General features: G+C 45.2%; 1 protein-coding gene across 1 annotated transcript in view; it reads left to right on the forward strand.

Annotated features, from left to right (window-relative positions):
* Positions 1 to 21,082, forward strand: part of LOC107287963 (ankyrin-1-like) — an 87,085-nt gene that overhangs the window by 34,981 nt on the left and 31,022 nt on the right. The window contains exons 2-14 of the mRNA XM_029284248.1: positions 874 to 1,004; positions 8,354 to 8,452; positions 9,241 to 9,339; positions 12,329 to 12,427; positions 13,473 to 13,658; positions 15,791 to 15,889; positions 16,973 to 17,071; positions 17,525 to 17,623; positions 18,630 to 18,827; positions 19,086 to 19,184; positions 19,333 to 19,431; positions 20,158 to 20,256; positions 20,825 to 21,022. Coding sequence (XP_029140081.1) covers positions 874 to 1,004; positions 8,354 to 8,452; positions 9,241 to 9,339; positions 12,329 to 12,427; positions 13,473 to 13,658; positions 15,791 to 15,889; positions 16,973 to 17,071; positions 17,525 to 17,623; positions 18,630 to 18,827; positions 19,086 to 19,184; positions 19,333 to 19,431; positions 20,158 to 20,256; positions 20,825 to 21,022 — 1,604 coding nt within the window. The remainder of the gene's footprint in view (positions 1 to 873; positions 1,005 to 8,353; positions 8,453 to 9,240; positions 9,340 to 12,328; positions 12,428 to 13,472; positions 13,659 to 15,790; positions 15,890 to 16,972; positions 17,072 to 17,524; positions 17,624 to 18,629; positions 18,828 to 19,085; positions 19,185 to 19,332; positions 19,432 to 20,157; positions 20,257 to 20,824; positions 21,023 to 21,082) is intronic.

Consider the following 21,082-nt stretch of genomic DNA (forward strand, 5'->3'; position numbering starts at 1 on the left):
GGCAGGTCTTCAGATCCTTGGGAAAGAGAGTCAAAGTTGGGGGGGAGGCAAGCTAAACTCTGCAGGGATGAAGTTCCAAAGGGAGGGAGCCACCACAGAGAAGACCCTACCATATACATCTCCTTGGGAGAGGGACCCGCAACATTCCCTACCTCTCCGCTCTGGTGGGTCAGGGAGATGTAACAGGAATGGTCCTTCAGAGAACCTGACCTAGATAATGCTGTGTTTAACTGTGGTTTATTGAATAAGCACACCAAAGTGAGGTACTCAATGGCCATCATCCTGAGGTCCGCGCCAGGCTTGAGGCACTTGGGTTTAGTATGAGCAAAGCTTAAAACACAGGTTTTATCCCTAAATGCTCCAGAGAGGGAAGAGATATCCAAATGTTTAGCCCCACCCACTTGAAAAGAGGATGGGATGCTAGCTAGAGGACTGCATTATCTCCAAGGCTATGATCTTACATCTTGGCACTCACCACAGCTGGGGCCATTAGCACATAAGCCAAAACCCACCCATCAGCCACATTAGGACTCGCCAAGATGTAAGAAATGGGCTGGAGGGAGACACCAGATGTGCTTAGGTGGTGCTGCAGCTGATGAGTAACACAAGGCCTTGCTAAAAATAGCAGCCCATATCAGGGTAAAAATCATGGATGGTCCACTTGTTTCCAAAGGAAGAGCAAATTGTAACCGTGCCCCGATGGGCTCGTTTTTTACATGCAAGGGTGTTCCATTTAAAACACACACACACACACACACACACGGACCGAGGAGCAATCAGTTAAGTAAACCTGCAGTTGGAGCTTGGCATGAGATAATTGAGCTTCAGCTTAAAGAAGTCTCAGGAAGAAATGGGTCCTGCTTATTTAATCAGCTAATCACTTCTTTCCCTTGCTCTCCCAGGCTGATGCTGCAACCAGCTTCCTCCGAGCAGCACGATCAGGGAATCTGGACAAAGCTCTAGACCATCTAAGGAACGGTGTGGATATTAATACCTGCAACCAGGTAGGTCTTCGGTTCACTTGCCACTGGTCTTGTCTGGGCCGCGTAGTGGAGATCTGCATTTGGTCCTTCGTGGAACTCAAAATTGGTTTGGTCTCCTCTAGCAGGTCTTCTTCAGCCAGGATGCTGAAGTTGGGAAGTTTCTCCTTAGTTCTAGGTTGCTTCTTTCCTTGTTTACTTCCCATCCATTGTTTTTTGTCCCGCCTTCAGGTGTTTTGGAGAATAGGTTGAGCCCCTCTTCTTTGTGGCAGCCCCTCAGATATTGGAACACTGCTATCCCCAAAGTTCAAAGGCCTCAATCCTCTTCCAGTCCTGCTCCTTCGGTGTTAATTTCTATTGTCACCATGAAAATTAAGGCTTTACATGAGCCTCATTCATTAAGATGTGTGTGTGTGTGTTGGCACCTTCTGTTCAAAGGGGACCTTTCCCTGTTCGTCTTGAGCTGATCGTGCAGTTTGGCAGCATCGTTGCCAAGTACATTTGTTACACAGCTTTTGTTTTTCTCTCTTAGCACATGCTAAATAGAGCTTCGACAGCCTTCCAAAGTTTAGGGCCTTTCCATGTCTAACATTGGCTCTGTGTGGCCCTCGGGTTATAGCCCCTCACTGGGCTTGTGTTGAACATCATTAATAAAAAGATAAAAGATGCCGTCAAGTTGATTAGCAACAACACAGTCGTGACTTGCCAGTGCTTTTTTCCAAGATGGATTGTCGTGGAATTTCCTGGAAGTCTCAAATGCCTAACCAGATCCAATTCTACTTAGCTGACTTCAGTATAAACAATAGCATTTCCCAGTGGCAGAAAGATTTCTACCAGAAAAGGGACTATTGTTAGTGATTGATTAAGTGCCACCAAGCTGGTGACAACTCCTAGTGACCACATTGATAGATTTTCTCCATGAGTTTTGTCCCTAACTTAATTGTCGTGACTGGCTGGGCCTAAATATTGGATTTTTAAAAAATGTTTTAGATGGACCTTTTCTCTCTATCCTTCCAAAATTAGAAAAAATCGGCTGGAACAAGCCATTTTTGTTCTGCATTCTGAACTAAAGAGTGTTAACTTCTTTCCATTATCCTTCTCCAGCAGCTGAAATTTTAAAATATCCTGGTTGTAATTTAAGAGATAATAAATATCCATCAAGATTTGTGACTGTTGATAAATCTTCTGTGAATTTGTTCAGTCCTCTTTTTAGATTGGTGACCTTCCCACCCTGTTGTTTATGGTGGGCAAAGATGTAATTCCTTAAACCTCCCTTCATTACATTTCAGGGCATTTATTTAACCTAATTTTGTTTTAAACCATACATGACTTCATACATTCCCCCCAAAGCTGCAGAGTAATAGAATGACAGAGTTGGAAGGGACCTTGGAGGTCTTCTAGCCCAACCCCTTGTTCAGGCAGGAAACCTATACCATTTCAGACAAATGTTGTCTAATCTCTTCTTAAAAGCATCCAGTGTTGGAGCACCCACAACTTCTGAAGGCAAATTGTTTCACTGGTTAATTATTCTAACTGTGTGGAAATTTCTCCTTAGTTCTAGGTTGGTTCTCTCCTTGATTAGTTTCCATCTATTGCTTCTTGTCCTGCCTTCTGGCGCTTTGGAGAAGAGCTTGACTCCCTCTTCTTTGGGGCAGCCCCTGAGATATTGGAAGACTGCTATCATGTCCCCCCTCGTCTTTCTCTTCATTAAACCAGACATTCCTGCAACCATTCTTCATATGTTTTAGCTGCAATCCTTAATCGTTTAGGCTGCCCTTTTGCTGAATTCTTTCAAGTTCCCCGATCACCTTCTTGAGAAGGTGGCCTCCATGAATTGGTCTTGCCCCTTTGAAAGCCTTTAATCTGAGCTCCATCATCTCCACCTCAATGGGACAAGGATTTTTATCATTCGACTAAGTGTTGCTGAAAAAACTGCAGAGAAATGGAGAAATCAGAGCTCCACTTTGGAGAAGAACATAGAATAAGGGCAGAGCCCGTGTCCTTGTCGATCTCCTTTTGTATTCAGGGCTGGTGCTGCTCATAAGTGAGGCTGGAGGTGGGGAATGCCTTTGCCATCAGACAGTGACTCACCTTGCTCATCCCAATTCAGAGTATGCAATGTCGGAGTCACCAAGGAGTGGGTGGCCAGCCAAAGCAACTGCCTTTTATTCCTTCCTGTTCACCCCATCTTTCTGAGCTGAAAACAGGCGACTTGGGATGAGAAGTAGCTGCAGCAGACAAGACAGGTGGACAAGAACAGCCCACCGGTTCAGGTTTTCTTCCACAGGAGGCTTCCCAGACCACCTGTGTCTTGGGGAGAATTGGTAATACAAGAGTAGAATCAATGGGCTTGCTACATTTTGATCTGTTTTCAACCCTCAGTGGACCAAAAAGATCCTTCAGGTTACTCTGTGCCAATGTTTCTCAACCTTGGCAGGTTTCAGATGTGTGGACTTTAATTTCTATGGCTGGAGAATTCTGGGAATTAATGTCCACCCATCTGAAAGGATATATTGGGTAGCATCCAGCATATGTAACATTGCCATTACCATTCTCTGGCTGCATGTGCACAAACCTGGATCCTGAATTAAGCCATGTTCTGGATTTACACAATACAGTGAACCATAAACTAACCAAAGAAGTTGGGCTCCTATATTATAGTAAGCAACAAAAAAACAAGTGGAAGTTCTTTCTGACCCAGTTTAGGACGTTGCACAAATGCAAATGCTGGATCTTTAATTGACCCAAATAAACATGTTGTGTGAATGGCAGCATGACTTAAGATCCCATTCCCCAAATCCTTGGAGACTGCACTGCTCCCGTGCTGATTGTGGGAGAGAGAGACAAGCAAGCATTTCACACCTCTGATGTGTAATTAATCTTCTCAGTCTGTAGACAGCCAATTATGCCCTTCCCCTTGACCTTTACTTGAGGACCTTGGTCTGTCCTGGTTATTGCAGTGCCTACTTTGAGCTGTTCCTGACTGCCTTGCTTTCAGAGAGCAGAAGATGCTTCTAAGCACTACAACGATTGTGCCAAGAAGATTTGAGGAAAGGCCCAAGTCCACAAATCTTCCTATGGAGATAACTGGCCAATGACCAGATAGACAACCCAAACAGCATCCCTACATATTACACCTTAACCGGAGGCTCAGAAGTTCTCTGTGTATCTTGGACATACCCTGCTCCCAGTTGCACAGGAGAAGCAGAATAGATAAAGGCAAGGACTGATGTCTACACGCTGCAGTAGGGCTTAAGGATGTTTTCTGACATGGACTGACATATCAAAGGATCTGGAGGCTAAAGCATATAATGAGTGATTGAGAGAACTAGCTATGTCTACTCAAGTGAAGAGAAGGACTAGGGCTGACATGAAGCAGTCTTCCAATACTTGAGAGGCTGTCACAAAGAAGAGGGGGTTAACTTATTCCCCAAAGCACCTGAAGGCAGGACAACCTGAAGCAATGGATGGAAACTAACCAAAGAGAGAAGCAACCTAGAACTAAGGAGAAACTTCCTGATAGAACAATTAACCAATGGAACAACCTGCCTCCAGAAGTGGTGAATGCTCCAACAGTGGAAGTTTTTAAGAAGAGATTGGACAACTGTTTATCAGGAATGGTATAGGGTCTCCTGTCTGAGCAAGGGTTTGGACTAAAAGGTCATAAAGTCACCATAGTTGCCCACCCCTGCTCCAAGCAGACCTTCTCAGTTTTGTGACATTTTCTCTTCGAGGAATTGATCTAACCTCCCAGTTGTTTTGAGGCATGAACGATTGTGGTTTGGGCCTGTTTATCTGCAGAGGGTGTGGTGTGGAAAGAGCCTCTTTCTTTCTCTCTCCAGCTTGCATGCAAGCTTTGGGCTGGAGGCAGCTGCCGTTTATACATAATTGGAAAGGCGTCTCATTAAAGTAAAGCAGAAGCAGAGAACTTTGCTTTCAGATGGGTCCAGCAAGCGAGCGAGGGAGGGAGGAAGGGAGGAAGGGAGGCCTTGTGGGAATGGTTCTTGCAATACCTCCTGGATGGATTTCCTTCTCTAGCAGGGATCAGAGATGAACCGTCATTCAAAGCAATCATGACCTCTCATTACACATTGGAATAGGGAGGGGGAAAAAAGAGGGTGAGGTGTTGGCAGCACTGCCATCCTATCTGCTGTAAGCTGTCTGAATGGAGAAAAGCAAAAAGCAAAAACTCAGGAGGCACATCTGGAAGGAGAAAAGAGGGGAAGGAGGAATAATTGCTGTGGACATTTTGCTTTGGAAAAAGGGGTTCCAGGGATTTGTGCAAAAAATGTAAACATCTGTGCTTGTTGAAACGAGGAGAAAAGACACTGGCTCTAGGCCAAGAGTGGAAGTTTAGGTTTAAAATACTTGCATTCCGCCACCTTTTTCACTTTCTAATTTCTCAGAAGCAATCCAAAGCCAATTTTTAATTTGATGCATCGATGCAGGCCTTAAATGCAAAGAAAACCCAGCTTACTCTGAGTCGTTCCTCCAGCTGACCTGTCAAAGAATGTAACCTTCTACCCCCATTCATTTGTCTGCTGTCCATTCATTTCTTAATTTCACATTGTGTGCATTTCTGTGTTGAGTTCTGGGACAGAAAAAAAAATCAAAGCAGTTGCCGTGGAGGGAAGATGCAGTGCTGCTAAGCCACCATTCCTCTGCAGTACTGAAAATTCATGTGCTAGTAAGTTGCAAACTGTAATCGTGGCTGGATCTCTTGAGAGGCGTAAGAAGCTGGGAGGTGGGATGGAAAGAGAGGTCCTGCCAGTGACCAATCAGCCTGCCCCAAGTTTTCCAGAGGTCTAGCATCTCAAAGGGGTAATCATTGTGGCTTGAGATGCCCCGCAGCTAACCTGGAAGTAAATCAGCTCAGCTGATTAGTCTGGAGAGTGTCGTGGGATCAACCAGGATGGAAATAGTAGGAAGACTGTATGCGTAGAAGCATAATGTATTCAATGCGGTACAGGATTGACTGCTCACCAGTCCTGGGAAATTCTCAAGCGTGTTTTGTGAAGACCTAGCGCCTTTTGCATGGTCAGTTCTTCCCATCGTTGTCCCATAGTTCGATTGCACCTTTGTCTTGTCTACCCTGGGGCATGTCACACTTGTGGTCAAGGTCCAACCTCATGTGTCCTGTATGCAATGAAAGTGGGATGCATGTGGTCAGACCTAGACCACAAGGCCAGTGGCCTCCACCCTGCCATCTGATCATCATTGCCATCTGCACCGATCTTGATTCCATCCTCATCACTGCCAGAGAAACCAGCATCGGGCATCACTCATCTGTCTTTAGATGTTCGACAGATACGGAAAAAATGAAAACGTGGATTGCCAAAGGACTTTTCTGCATAACAAAATGGAAATGGGAATCTCTGCATGTGTATTTGTAAAAGCGAGGGTGGCAGACTGGCTGGCATCATCCAGCACATTAGACTTAAGTGCAGCAAGAGCCTTGATTTCTACAACACTTGTATGTAACACCGGATTAGATAAGTCTACCATGAGGATACAATTTCAACAGAGTCAAGATCTAAAATATACAATTATGGGCCTCTGGTATTAGAACCAACTAGCACACTGAATTGAAAAAAAATATATCTGGCCGTCTTCAGAAATGGGGGAAGAACAGGGCAGATGAAAGATATCAACCTTTGAAGGTGGGGGACTTTATCAAGATGGATGTTGGGATACAGCCAACTTGGCCCCTTTAAGACTTGTGGACCCCTTGCTGGCTGGGGAATTCTGGGAGTTGAAGTCCATAAGTCTTAAAGGGGCCAACTTTGGGGATCCCTGGGCGAGAGAACTGCCTTCCCCAAGCAGGTGCTGCCTAGATATGTGTCCCCACTCTTCCAAAAGACATCAGCTTGGGAAAACAATTACAGGGAGAGTCAGACTTAGCAGAAGTTACCAGAAGAAGGTTGGGTTGGCCTAAGTCATTTGAACAGGATTAAGTGTTACGGTTGACAACTTCTTTGGCATGATGAGAAGCTAAAGTGTGCAGGTTTGGGTGGGAAGGTGGTTGTGATTCTTCTCTGTGTAGGTCTGTGAATGTCTAGTGCATGTGTATGGTATGACCCATCATCATTGGCATCCTTCGTCTCAAGAGACTATGGTATCGTGCTCTGGAAAGAGGTCCTAAAACAACATCTGGTGTGGCTAAAAAGGCCAATTCGAGAGTGGCAGTCCCTTCCACACTGAGGGCAGATACAATCTGTCCCCTGTCCGGCCTCCAGATTTTGCTGGTTCCGGGACTGCCTCTTTGCCTCAGCCTGCCGCACAAGTGTCTCTTCGTATTGGAGAAGGCCATGCTGCGTCTTTAGCCTCCAGGCTGAACGATCAGAGGTCAAGGATTCCCAGCTGTTAATGTCCATTCCCAAGGCCTTCAGATCTCTCTTGCAGATATCCTTACATCGCAGCTCAAGTCTCCCTCTGGGGCGCTTTCCCTGCACTAGTTCTCCGTACAGGAGATCTTTCGGAATTTGACCGTCAGCCATTCTCACGACTTGCCCAAGCCAGCGTAGAGGTCGCTGTTTCAATAATTTATACATGCTAGAAATTCCAGCACATTCCAGCACATTCCAGGTATGACCCAAAGCGCGTAAAAATGGACCAGGGCTTCAGTCTCATGTGACCAGCATCCGAATTTTTTTGAGACACAGCCCCTTTTGCAGTTACCATTGTTGAAAAATTCAAACATTCAATTCTTGCAACATTTGCGACCGCTGGACATTCATATGCATTGCAGGAATATAGTAAGAATTTAAAACCATCTCTCCCTCTCCTTCCTGCTCCGTGGCTGCATTTGTGCAGAGAGCATAATTTGATGGAAGTGACCCACGTCTTGGATTTGCCCAACAGACGGAACAAAACAATAAAAGAACTTGGGTTGGCAAACATGCTACTTCTCCCAAACAGTTACATTCGAGTTAAAACATTGCCCCGATTTAGCAGGTTGTGTGAACGTGGCCTTTCTCTCTCTCTCTCTCTTTCTTGTCTCACACACAGGCTGTGTTTGCACAACAGGTTTACCCAGACTTAGCAGCTGCATGCGTACAGTAAGCTAAGCTTAGTTTTAACCTTGGCTTTGTGTGTGTGTCAGTTTGTGTTGCAATACAACATAAGTGTTTTGTGCAAACCCAGCCTGTTTAGTTAGTTTATGGTTGAGTGTATTGCATGATTTCAGAAGTGAGTTTAATCCAATAACTTAAGTCCAGCGTGCTGTGTGAATGCAACCACTGTGTTTTTTTTTTAAAATTAGTTTTCCTCCACACACACCCCAACCTGTTTCCCTGCCCTGGCTGAATCTGTTGCATAGCACAGTGAGCTAACACAACAAACTTAGTTTTAACACCCCTTCCTTCTTTTTCCAGAATGGGTTGAATGCTTTACATCTGGCCTCTAAGGAGGGGCATGTAAAGATGGTGGCTGAGCTGTTACACAAGGAAATTGTGCTGGAAACAACAACCAAGGTAAGGGGTCCCAGAGAAATAAGGACAAAGATATGTTTGGCTTGATTCATTAAAATATTTCAATCGAAGGAGTTTGCCCCCGACCAAGTTCCCAGAATTCTCCTCAGTGGTCTTGCAGGCAGGGGAATTCTGGGCAATAAAGTCCCCTCATTCGTCACCCTGGGAAGAAAACAGAATGCCTTAATCTTTGAACATTTTCCAACAAATTTGCATGACCTTCTCACCATGAAGGAAAGTAGTGATTTAATTATGATTATAGCTGGGCAAGAACTATTTATTTACTATACTATTGGCTTTTAATAAATATATTTTAGTCTGTGCTTCGCACGATTTCTCAAAGTTTGCAGAACTGCAGTTACTGCGTGGTACTGTGATATTGTTCACTGCCCAGACTCAATAGGATTGAGATGGGAGGTTGTAGAAAATGAATGAAAGAATCAATCAATCAATGAATCAATCAATGAATCAATCGTCTTGGAGTGGCCAGGCTGGCTATGGGTCTTGGCCAGCAGCTTCTCTAAAAAATGTCCAAAACTCTTTGAAGAAAGTGATGTCAATGAAACTACGATATGTTTGCTCAGAATTGTAGATACGTTCAAGAGTTGGGTTCATCCAACGTGCCAATCTAAGCAAAACACAAGAGTTGTAAGAACGAATTTTTTCAATACAAAATTACAGTTGCTGTTCTTGATTCATCAGATTTGTTGCTCTTTTTTGGCTTTTTTATTTTTTAAAGAGGTTCTTTTCCAGGTTGGTTATAATTTTTATCTTCCATCTGGCTTTTTCAGAAAGGGAACACAGCTTTACACATTGCTGCTTTGGCAGGACAAGAAGATGTTGTACGGGAGCTGGTGAACTTTGGGGCAAATGTCAATGCACAATCACAGGTAAGAATCCCCGACAAGCAGACGCGGCCAGGTGAGCCTCCTAAGACAAGGGTCACCAACTGTGGTCCGTGGCCCACTACTGGGCTGTTGGCCACTGGGCCATGTGAATGGCTGGCCAATGCATGCGTGTGTGTGCATTTGCCCCCCCATTCGCGCTAGTGTTGTGGCGTCGTGCCAGCGCTATCGTTGCTGCAAGCACAACATCCCCACACGTGCTAGCGCGTGGGCGCTAGCATCGCCCGAGCATTGCACAGGTGCTCGTGGCCCTGTTTGTGTCACGTGCGCAATCACGGCCCCGTTGGTGCACCTTTGAAGCAGCTGTGACCAGGATGGCTGAGAACCTGCACAGACACTTCCAGTTATTCTATTTAACTCCTTTTTAAAAACCTCCTTTGTGCACAGAGCTGGGTTCTAAACAGGTGGGGAGAGAGCAAAGTGCCGAGACACTAATGAAATTAGATTTGATTCCATTTCCACTTACATTTAAGTCCAATTAACGCTATATTCAATTAATTAAGCTGGAGTAGTATGTCTCAATGCTTTGAATCATTTTTCCCCTTCTCCCACATACGGCAGCCTCTTCTGAACACAGGGAAATGCTCCCAAAGTTTTTAGCAGCCCTCATACAGCAGAAATAAGTCATCTGCTCCCCTGTAGAGCTTTGGACTTCAGTTCCCATCAGCCTCCCGTCAGAGCCAAGAGCAAGGGACTTTGGGAGTGGTAGTTCATAAATGTTTCCATAGGCATCTAGGTTGCTTCTCTTGTGCTATAGTGCAGTTTTTCTCAATCTTGGCGACTTTAATATGGGGGAGGGACTTCAACTCCCAGAATTCCCCAGCCAGCATGGGGACTACCTATAATAATACATTCCATGGGCTGAAAGGACTGATGGCTTGCACGCTGACATAAATCTCTGACTAGGCTTACTTTTCCACTTTCCTTTCCCCTCCCGCTCTTTCGCTTGGAGTCTATATTGTCACTTGATCCAAAGCCTTGCACGGCCTCTGTCCAGCGTCCTCCTCGCATCCCGCTGATGCTTTTGAGGAGGAACACCAGCTGTTCTCAGCCAACCTTGCCAGCCTCGCTTGCTTTCTGCCACCCAGCCAACCAGAAGAGCTGAGACAACAGTCAAAAGCTTTCCGGGTGTCTCTTAGAGATGGACAGAGAGAAGATCAGCCCCGCCAGGCTGTCGGACCAGCAGCGGGATGGAAAACGTGCACAAGCGCCCCCTGCCGGTTCCCAGGCAGGCTAGTCTCAGCGTCACCCTCTGGGGGCTCCTGCATTTTTGGGTTACATAAGCAGATATGCAGAAGGTCAGATAAATATTGGGGAGAAGGGCAGGAAATAAGGTTGCGAGGCTGCGAGAGAGAGAGCTGGTGGAACAAATGCAGAACAACAGGCTCAGGGGGTGCCAGAAACAGGCTCTCTCTCTCTTGAGATGTAATTGGATGTCTGTCATTCTGGCTGAGATCAGCAAGCAAATATCCTTCTCCCCCCTCCCCCCCTCCCCCAAAGCAATCTTTTCAATCCCAGTTGCGAGTCACACTTGTGAGTCATTGTCCCAAGAGGAGAGAGCAAGAGGACTTGCATTTGGCTGCAAAAAGCAAGAAACTCCCCATTTGATTTCCAGCTCTTAAAACACACACACACACACACACACACACACACACACAGAGAGACACACACACACAAGCACCGCCTCTGCATAAGCTGGCGATATATATTTTTTTGCTAAGCAGACGAGTAAACAGCCAGTGATTCCAGGCACTTGATTTCATCATCTGCTCAGAAACTCTGGTTTTTTTTCCTGGTTTTTTTTTTTTTTTGCTTTGCATTTAGAGCTGCTGGAGTTCCTTCCTTCGATTTCTTTCCTCTTGGCACTCTGCAGGATCAGAGATGAGGTTGAAATTTACGGGAGGTTTTACCAGAAGCCCTGTTTAAATTTTCTGCAGTGACAAACCGTTTTAAGAGAAAGCTAAACAAACCTACCAAAATGTTCCACAAAGTCCTATTCCGGCCCCTTGTCGTAGAATCATAGGACTGTTTTATTGATTAATTGTTCTCAATATCATCTCCTTCCCTTTTTGCTGTGGGTGATCTGAGACATTGAAGCATTTGACCTGGGTATGTCTAGTTTAACAAAGAGAAGGACGAGGGGGGACATGATAGCAACGTTCCAATATCTCAGGGGCTGCCCCAAAGAAGAGGGAGTCAAGCTATTCTCCAAAGCGCCTGAAGGCAGGACAAGAAGCAACGGAGGGAAACTAAGCAAGGAGAGAAGCAACCTAGAACTAAGGAGAAACTTCCTGACAATTAGAACAATTGACCAGTGGAACAACCTGCCTCCAGAAGCGGTGAATGCTCCTCCAACACTGGAAGTTTTTAAGAAGAGACTGGACAGCCATTTGTCCGAAATGATATAGGGTTTCCTGCCTGAGTAGGGGGTTGGACTAGAAGACCTTCAAGGTCCCTTCCAACTTTATTATTATTATTATTATTATTATTATTATTATTATTATTATTATTGTTGTTGTTGTTGTTGTTGTTGTTGTTGTTATCTATCTAGTGCACTCAGCTGCAATCTTGAAACGAGCACTAATAAACCCTGATTATCCGGTGGTGCAGTCAAGTTTTCCTTTTTTTAAAAAAATGTTACCCCGAATTGTAATCTCATCAAGTTCAGCAGAATCCATCGATACCAGTTTTGCTGTCCTAACAGTGCTTCAGTTTTTATAGATCACAACAAAATGTGACTTGGAATCAAGGTTTGAGATGACCTCCAGCTACGCTGGCTGGGGAATTCTGGGAGTTGAAGTCCACAAGACTTAAAGTTGGCAAGTTTGGAGAGCCCAGGTCTTGATCTCCACAACTTGCTCCACAACTTCCTCCCACGTCAAGGCAACCCATCGATTTTCTCCTTCTGTGTTTCTGTGTCGGTTGTGTTATTTGTGTGGCGTTTGAGGTCACTTGGCTGATTCTCTGTTTGCAGAAAGGCTTCACACCCCTGTATATGGCCGCCCAAGAGAATCACCTGGAAGTGGTCAAGTTCTTACTGGAAAATGGTGCCAATCAAAACGTGGCCACAGAGGTGAGTATCTTCCTCAAAGCATTCACCCAGAGTCATCAGGGTGAGAAAAGAACAAATCTTTCTGAATTCTGATCAGCCACATTTATAGAATTCTCGTGAACGCCTTTGCTCTCAAGTGTGAGTGCGATATATATAGACAATTCAAGCCCACTCACTCCTGGCTCCTTTCTCCCATATGTTGTTTACTTCATGGCTACTAGAGGCGGATTATTAGCGGGGAAATTTGTTCTAACACTACCCAGTATTTCTCTGCTGTTTCACACTCCCCCAGTTCAGATGTGGGAAAGGAATCGGGCAAGCCCAGGGTCAGGTGCCTACTTTATCTCAAAGGGATGTGGTGATGAACCTAAAAATAAAACAGCTGTTTGTAGCAAGGGTGGGCCTCTGTTTGCTTGGAGGCCATAACAGATCACACGGCAAGACTGTGCACAGAGCTGGGTTCTAAACTTGAAAAAAAGCATCTGTCAACGCTGCAAATACTGTATATTCTTGCTTTGACAATATGCAGAACTGTCTGGTATTTATATAGTTAAACCAGCAACTGAGAAAGAGGGAGGAGCATAAGGATAGCCCGGGAGAAAGAAACCCGAAGTAAATCACATCTTCCAAGTTGATTGGAAGATGTGAACCATGACCCTACAATAAGGGAGTGGGAAATGCTTGGAATGTTATGCGTAACGGAAGAGAAGCAGACCTAAGCATTTCCACCATGTTGTACTGACGTCTCTGTAACCTTAATAAATGCTTTTAGGAGAAAATATGCCTGAAAGTCCTTTTAAGTGTTTCGTTAATCAGACACATGACAGCATCCATAAAAGAGACTTAAAACAAGACGGAGCAACGACACCAGCAAGTATTGCGGACCAACTGGCAAAAGAAAGCTTAGGGCCGTATGGGTTGGAAACACGCAGAAGAGGCCTGCATCCTGCAGTGGAGAGACAATGGCTAGAATGCTGATGAGATGTTGAATCGGAGAGCCTCTTGAAATGGTAGATCCCTCCCTGTCTTCTTACGTTTATGTTTTCCTTTCTTCCATCTTTGGCAGGACGGCTTTACTCCCTTGGCGGTAGCTCTGCAGCAGGGCCATGAAAATGTGGTGGCCCACTTGATCAACTACGGGACCAAGGGGAAGGTGCGCCTTCCGGCGTTACATATAGCCGCCCGCAACGATGACACGCGAACAGCTGCCGTGCTTCTGCAAAACGACCCCAATGCCGATGTCCTTTCCAAGGTCAGCTGGCCATGCCTGGGGAGATCCATGGGTCAGGCGGGTAAGGGGAGGATCCTGGCTTTAGTGGACCCACTTGGAAAAAAAAATCACATTCAATCAGTTGATTAGTCTTAACATGGAACAGGCTAAGGATAAGATAGGATAGGATAGGATAAAGAATAGGATAAGACAGGACAGGATGAAGTATAGAATAGAACAGAACAGAATAGAATAGTTTATTGGCTAAGTGTGATTGGACACACAAAGAATTTGTCTCCGGTGCAGAAGCTCTCAGTGTACATACAAGCGACAAGCGATAAATCATGATCATAAAGATTCTAATTCCTAATCCCACCTCAAGAAGGGGATTCCCATTGTGCTGTCTGGAAGGATTGTGAACTTCTACACAAGAGTTAGCTCACCTGCTGAATTGGACTATAAAGCAGGAAAGTTACCTATGATCAAAGGCTAAGGTTAGTGTGTCAAAGGGAGTGTGTTAAGTTAGGCTGAAATGCAATTGGATCATTTGAGCTTCAGTTGTGAGAACCTACCCTCTGGCCTTGGCCTGTTGTGTGAACAGCTAACACGACATTTTATCACATAAAATCAGGATATGGATTATTGGGGTGGACAGTTAAGCAAGCAAAGCAATTATTTGTGAATCTGGGCTCAGTGGTGTGTTTTTGTGCACATTCAGTCACATTATGCTGTAGCATACTCTCTGTTTTAAGAGAACATGAAAAGGAGGTCTGGTGCTTTATAGTGAAATCTGAATTTAATGGACCGCTTGAGGGAGAGGAGATCTGTTAAATCTGAGTGTACCTCTTTTGAGTCAGTTTACATAATTCCCTTAATTATGTAATTTACGTAAGTGGCACCATTTGCAGTAAAATCTTCCTTTAATGGACAGAAACCTTGATTTAATAACCATTAGCCTGTTGAATGAAGAGGTGATTCAAATGAAAAATGGGTTTGTTGTTTCTGTTAGGTTAAACCAAGGGTTTACTACAATTTTGTTTGTTTAGTCTGTAGAGTTGAGCAACTTGCAGATGGAAGGAAGTGTTCGTGGGTACTTTGAAACAGATGTCCCCGGCCTTTGGGCTGAGGCCCGTTCGGAATCGGGCCGCACGAGAGGCAGTTGCGCCCGCAGTTCCATTTTTGCAAATGGCGGGGACTTGCGCATGTGCGTGAAGCTCCATTTGTGCAAGCGGTGGGCACACCCACCGCCTCACACCAATGGAATTTCACGCCCACACACGAGTCCCTGCCACTCGCATGGAAGCCTTTCCTCCTCCCCCTCTCCCACCGGTCCACAAAGCCAGAAAGGTTGGGGACCACTGCTTTCAATTCTGCAAGAGGGCAGGTGAAGCATTATGCTTCAAATTCTGCTCCTTTATACGTGGGCCCTTGCATGTGTCAGAGGATCATAATGCCTCACCTTGCACATGTTGACCTACTCTGTGGACACAACAGAAAGGATTCTTAGTGTGAGATTTGATGTACAGGAAGTCCTCCATTTAACAACCATTCATTTAGCGACTCTTCGCAGTTACAATAGCACTGGAAAAAAATGGACTTACAGCTGGTCCTCGCCGTTAACAACCATCGCAGCATTTCTGTAGTCACGGGATCAAAATTCTGGCATTGGACAATCCGCGTGTATTTACAACGGTTGCAGTGTGCTGGGACCTACGTGATTTGGCATTTTACACCTTCTCAGCTTTGCTTTCTGACAAGCAAAGATAATGAGGGAAGCCTGATTTACTTAAGGACATGCGATGCACTTAAAACTGCAGTGATGTGCTTAGCGACTATGGCAAAAAGAGCATAAAATTGAGTGTGGGTCACTGATCAACCACCTGACTTAGCAACACAAATTGTGCTCATAGGTCAAGGACTGCCTGTAGTGGATTTTCATTATAGGATGCCTCAGAAACGTACATGGATCCCTTGTGTAAAATAGCCACTAATAAAAGAAAACCATTTAAGCACATAATGCTCCAAAATAGCAAAAATCCCTCTGCTGAGCTGGTTCAGCATGGAGTGAATGGATGACCAATGTCAAAAGAGCAATTTGAAAATTCTCCCTGTATTTCTTACTGGGTGGGCTGCCTGGAGTATTTGACTGCTCCCCCTCCATTCTTCTCCTACAGACTGGCTTCACCCCCCTTCACATCGCAGCGCATTACGAGAACCTCAACGTGGCCCAGCTTCTCCTCAATCGTGGAGCAAGTGTCAATTTCACCCCACAGGTAGGTGCGGAGCCCACGCCGATGCGGTAGAACCGAGTTCCCCAACCTTGGCAATTTCCTGCTATATGGATTTCAACTCCCAGAATTCCACAGCCAGCAGAGCCGTCGCTGAGAATTCTGGGATTTGAAGTCCACTCACCTTCAACTTGCCAAGGATGTGTTAGGCACGAACAACCAGACCCACACGTGCAGAGGTCAAGCTAACTACTTTAGGGATAAAGGAGAATATTCATAGTTCAGGATCCTTGGTGCTCTCTGAGCTTGGTTGTTGTTGTTTTTTTGCAGACATCTCATTACCCAAACTAGGTAACATCATCTGTGCTAGTAAGGAGTGGAGATTGCTCTCAATTTATAGTCCAGTGGCTTGTCCTCACAGCATTGGTGGGAATGCAGAGTTCAAACTAACTACTTTATTATGTTCTGCCTCTAATACAAGAATCTGCGCTGTCTGTCAACCTACCCTTGGTAATAATTAGCAGAGGCTTCAAGGAACTTAGAGTGTGTCAGTCTTTTTGCAGTCACACAGAGACTTCAGGCTAGCTCCATGCATGACCCTTCCTACTAGGCTAAGATTTCCCAGCAGGTTGGGAAACACTGTTGTAAAAGATTCTTTGACTCTTACCCCATGTGGGGTGGGAAAAACCCAAGCCCAGAATAGAATACCAGGGGGAGCCCTCTTCTGAAGTAACATAAATCCCCAAACTTAAAAAAGTAATCAGCAAACAAGTCCTTGTGTGTAAGAAAGGACTGCAGTGCGCATGAGACATCTGAGTGAGCGAGGCTACAGTTCTCAGACCTTGTGTTAATTTTGGAAGATTTTGGCGTTGGCCAAGCAGGGAAGGCGTAAGGCGCCTGTTTTGCTGCTAAATGGAAAACAGTGGGTTTAATTTTAGGGGACAAGTTCAGTGTTTTATTTAAGAGTCAAAAGCCTCTGCAGGCATTCAGGCACCAGTTGGGTTGCCCAAAAAACAAACACGCCACCCAAAATGTACTCTGGGTATCAGGTCCCAGGGCACTGCAGTTTTCTGGGAAGAAATTTTGTCTCATTTCTTCCCCTCTCTCTGCTCTCCCCCCCCCCCGTAGAACGGCATCACCCCATTGCACATCGCCTCTCGACGCGGCAACATCATAATGGTGCGGTTGCTGCTTGACCGGGGAGCCCACATTGAGGTTCGCACCAAGGTAAGTCCTGCCCACCAGACGGACAGTGTGGAGGAGAATGGAAGAGAGAGAAGTTGGTAAAGAAACACCACAGCCTGTCCCTTCACAGGGACGTTGGCCAGGGAGATCAAGAGGATCAGCGGAGGAAGGAACAGGTTAGGCTGCTTGTATGTGCATCGTGAGGCTACCTGCAGGGACAAAAGCAGCAGATCTTGTGTTGCAACAGCACAACACTGTTTTCGTTAGGGTGATGGAGGCCTTGGATTCTGTAGACCCTTTTGCTCCTCACCAAATCCAAGGATGGGTTGCTAAAGAAATATGTGTATATTCCCATCGTTTTGGGATTCACTCAAGATTGGCTAGGTGCTTCCAACAGCCCTCAGTTGGTGTGCATAACAGCATTGCAGGGTACAAGACCTGTAAAATACATATTTTACTCTCTCCACACCTTTTAAAGTGCTACCCTTTCTACAGGATGAGCTAACCCCATTGCACTGTGCCGCCCGCAACGGACATTTGCGAATTGCTGAAATCTTGCTGGACCATGGAGCGCCCATCCAAGCAAAGACCAAGGTGAGGATCCCGGAGAAATATATATATATATATATATATATATATATATATATATATATATATATATATATATATATATATATATATATATATATATATATATATATATATATATATATATATATATATATATATATATATATATATATATATATATATATATATATATATATATATACATATATACATATATACATACATACATACATACATACATACATACATACATACATACATACATACATACATATATATATATATATATATATATATATATATATATATATATATAAATGTAATTTACTTATCTTTGCTACAGTCCCAAATTACCAGCACCTCTGCCTAAAACCCATGATGATTTCTTGACGTAACAGGAGCAAAGAATCCAAGAGGCAATGAAAAATGTTTACTAGCAAATGATCGGTTTCAAATATTTGGAAGGGCTCAGCCCTGTTGCATAATATGTTCTGCTGTGCTCATAACTGCTAGACAAAAAAGGTTGCCCAGCGGCCTGTGATCTGTAAGAAAAAAGAGAGCCACCTTTTCGTGTCCCTCTAGGTTGCTACATATGAAGCTCTTTGTGACCTGGGGCCTAGCTGTTTGAGGAAATAGCTCCGACAGCTTCTGCTCAGGTGGCATTCTGCTCAGCAGAGTTGACACTCCATGGATCGCTTTGATTAAGCGGTGTCGTTTCTCAGAACCCAGGAAGTAGGCCTTGTCTATTGTGGTGCCTGCCTTATGGAATGAGATGCTCGTTCTGGGAGATGAAGTCCACGAGTCATAAAAGAGCCAAGGTTGCCTATAGCCCTGGAATAGGCTTATGCCGTGGTTAATGCATATGGGCAAAGGTCTTAATTGCAATCTGCACAGGAAACTTCATTGCTTCTCGCATGCTCTAACGCTGCTCCTCCCTAGTTCTCCAGGTAATAGCATCTACCTGGCTGCCTCTTCCCTAAGCATCCCTTGTAGGTCCATCCCAATCTCACCCTCCTCTCCTTTGTTGCAGAACGGCCTCTCCCCCATCCACATGGCCTCCCAAGGTGACCACTTGGACTGTGTTCGGCTTCTGTTGCAATATAACGCCAACATTGATGACATCACATTGGATCACTTGACCCCACTGCATGTGGCTGCCCACTGTGGCCACCACCGGGTGGCCAAGATCCTGCTCGAGAAGGGAGCCAAGCCTAATGCACGGGCCCTGGTGAGTAGAGGCCACCGAAATAAGGTGAGGCTAGGCCAGGGGTAGGCAACCTTGGCTCTTTTATGACTGGTGGACTTCAACTCCCAGAATTCCTGAGCCAGCCATGCTGAGGGGAAAGGGAGAGGTTTCCATGCTGGCTCAGGAATTCTGGGAGTTGAAGTCCACCAGTCATAAAAGAGCCAAGGTTGCCTACCCCTGGAATAGGCAGATACCTGTTGCAGTGCATTACTGATTGGTCTCCTTTCCCTGGGTCTGCAGAACGGCTTCACTCCACTGCACATTGCCTGTAAGAAGAATCACATCAGGGTGATGGAGCTTCTTCTGAAGACGGGAGCCTCCATCGACGCAGTGACGGAGGTAACGGAGCATCATGGGTTCAGGAACCTACTGATTTCTGTAGAGCTGACCTCAAGTAAATGACAGTTTCTAACTCCAGTGTCGAGAAAGAGAGGTAGACAAATGCAGAATTCGAATTCATTTATTTTCCCTCGTTTTCTCTCGATAGTCGGGCCTCACTCCTCTTCATGTGGCCTCCTTCATGGGAAATCTTTCTATTGTCAAGATCTTGCTCCAACGGGGAGCATCTCCCAATGTTTCCAATGTGGTGAGTAAAGATTAACTGACTTAACTGATTTAACTGTTTCTTTTGAACAAGTTTTATTGTTCTAAGCTGTACATTCCAGGCATAGGTTTCATCCCATCCAGTTTCGGTAATGGCAACCATGTTATACTTAATCAATTAAATTAATTAAACTAAATAATTAACTGAATTAATTTGAAAGTTTAATTTTAAATGTTGATTTAATCAACTAATTAATTAAACAATGAATCAACGGAACAGCTTGTCTTCGGAAGCTGTGTGCGCTCCATCGCTGGAGGTTTTCAAGAAGAGATTGGACAGCCATTTGTCCAGAATGCTATAGGGCCTCCTATTTGAGCAGGGGGTTGGACTAGAAGACCTCTAAGGTCCCTTCCAACTCTGTTATTCTATAATTAAAAGACATTTTCAGAAGGGTCGAAACCACAAGAAAAATTAGGAGGGTTTAAGCAAGATTTGTTTTAGAGCAGAAATGCATTAAATGTCTTTTTTTCATCCTCTATCTCTGAATATACCCGAGATGTGTTTTTTGAAACACATATTGTTTATTTGACTTCCCAGTCTGACTTTGTGTAGCTTTTGGAGACGAAAGTATTATTCATTAAAAACAAAAAAAGCAGACAGTCCCCACACCTGAGTCTTTCCGTCTTTGAATGCTGAGGGAGGCTGATGGGAATTTTTCTCAGCTCTGGATGTTCTCTGGAATGATCCTTTCTTGTTTTATTTGCGCAGAAAGTAGAGACACCGCTCCACATGGCTGCTCGGGCCGGGCACAGCGAAGTAGCAAAGTATCTTCTCCAGAACAAAGCCAAGGTCAATGCCACAGCTAAGGTAGGTCCCTGTCTGTCTTTGGGATCAATAATTCAGTGCCTGCAACACCAGGGAATGAATGGCTTTAGTGGCTGCATGTAGGAGACGAACAGTAGAGCTGGCGGGTGGAGTTAAACGAGTCATCTGCCTAGAGTCGTTACAGTGCCACAAACAGTTGACCCTTATCTGGCACCAATTTAGTGTTGAGCTTTAGTTGACTAGAATTCTTGTGTATAGGCTTGAGCAGGGTCTCCAAACTTGGCAACTTTAAGGCTTGTGGATTTCATCTCCCAGAATTCCCCAGCCAGCCACGCTGGCTGGGGAATTCTGGGAGATGAAATCCACAAGCCTTAAAGTTGCCAAGTTTGGCAAATCCCGCAATAATGAAGTGGCTTGAATGACCCAACGTAAATTTTTTCCCGTGTTCCTGCAACTCACTGGATCAAAACCACCCCAGTCCTAGCCTAGGAATTTCCTTGCACAAGAGAGCCTCCCGCCGCCTTCTTTGGGGCAGTGTGGGGAAGGTAGGCCATTTGGGCAGCGCCACGCAACAAGCTAGGATGAGAAATGCGTGACTTTCTTATTTCAGGATGATCAGACGCCCTTGCACTGTGCCAGCCGCCTCGGGCACTGCGCCATGGTGAAGCTGCTCCTGGAGAGCGGCGCCGATGCTAACCTCTCCACAACTGCTGGACACACACCGCTGCACATCACGGCTCGTGAGGGGCACCTGGACTGTGTTTGTGCTCTCCTGGAGAAAGAGGCATCCCAGACTGCCATGACTAAGGTTGAGAAAGAAGGCTTCCCCTCCCCTTCTCTTCTCTTCTCTTCCCCTCCCCTCCCCTCC

The sequence above is a fragment of the Protobothrops mucrosquamatus genome, unplaced genomic scaffold (genome assembly GCF_001527695.2).
Source record: "Protobothrops mucrosquamatus isolate PMUCROS unplaced genomic scaffold, P.Mucros_1.0 scaffold462, whole genome shotgun sequence".
Taxonomy (NCBI): Eukaryota; Metazoa; Chordata; class Lepidosauria; order Squamata; family Viperidae; genus Protobothrops; species Protobothrops mucrosquamatus.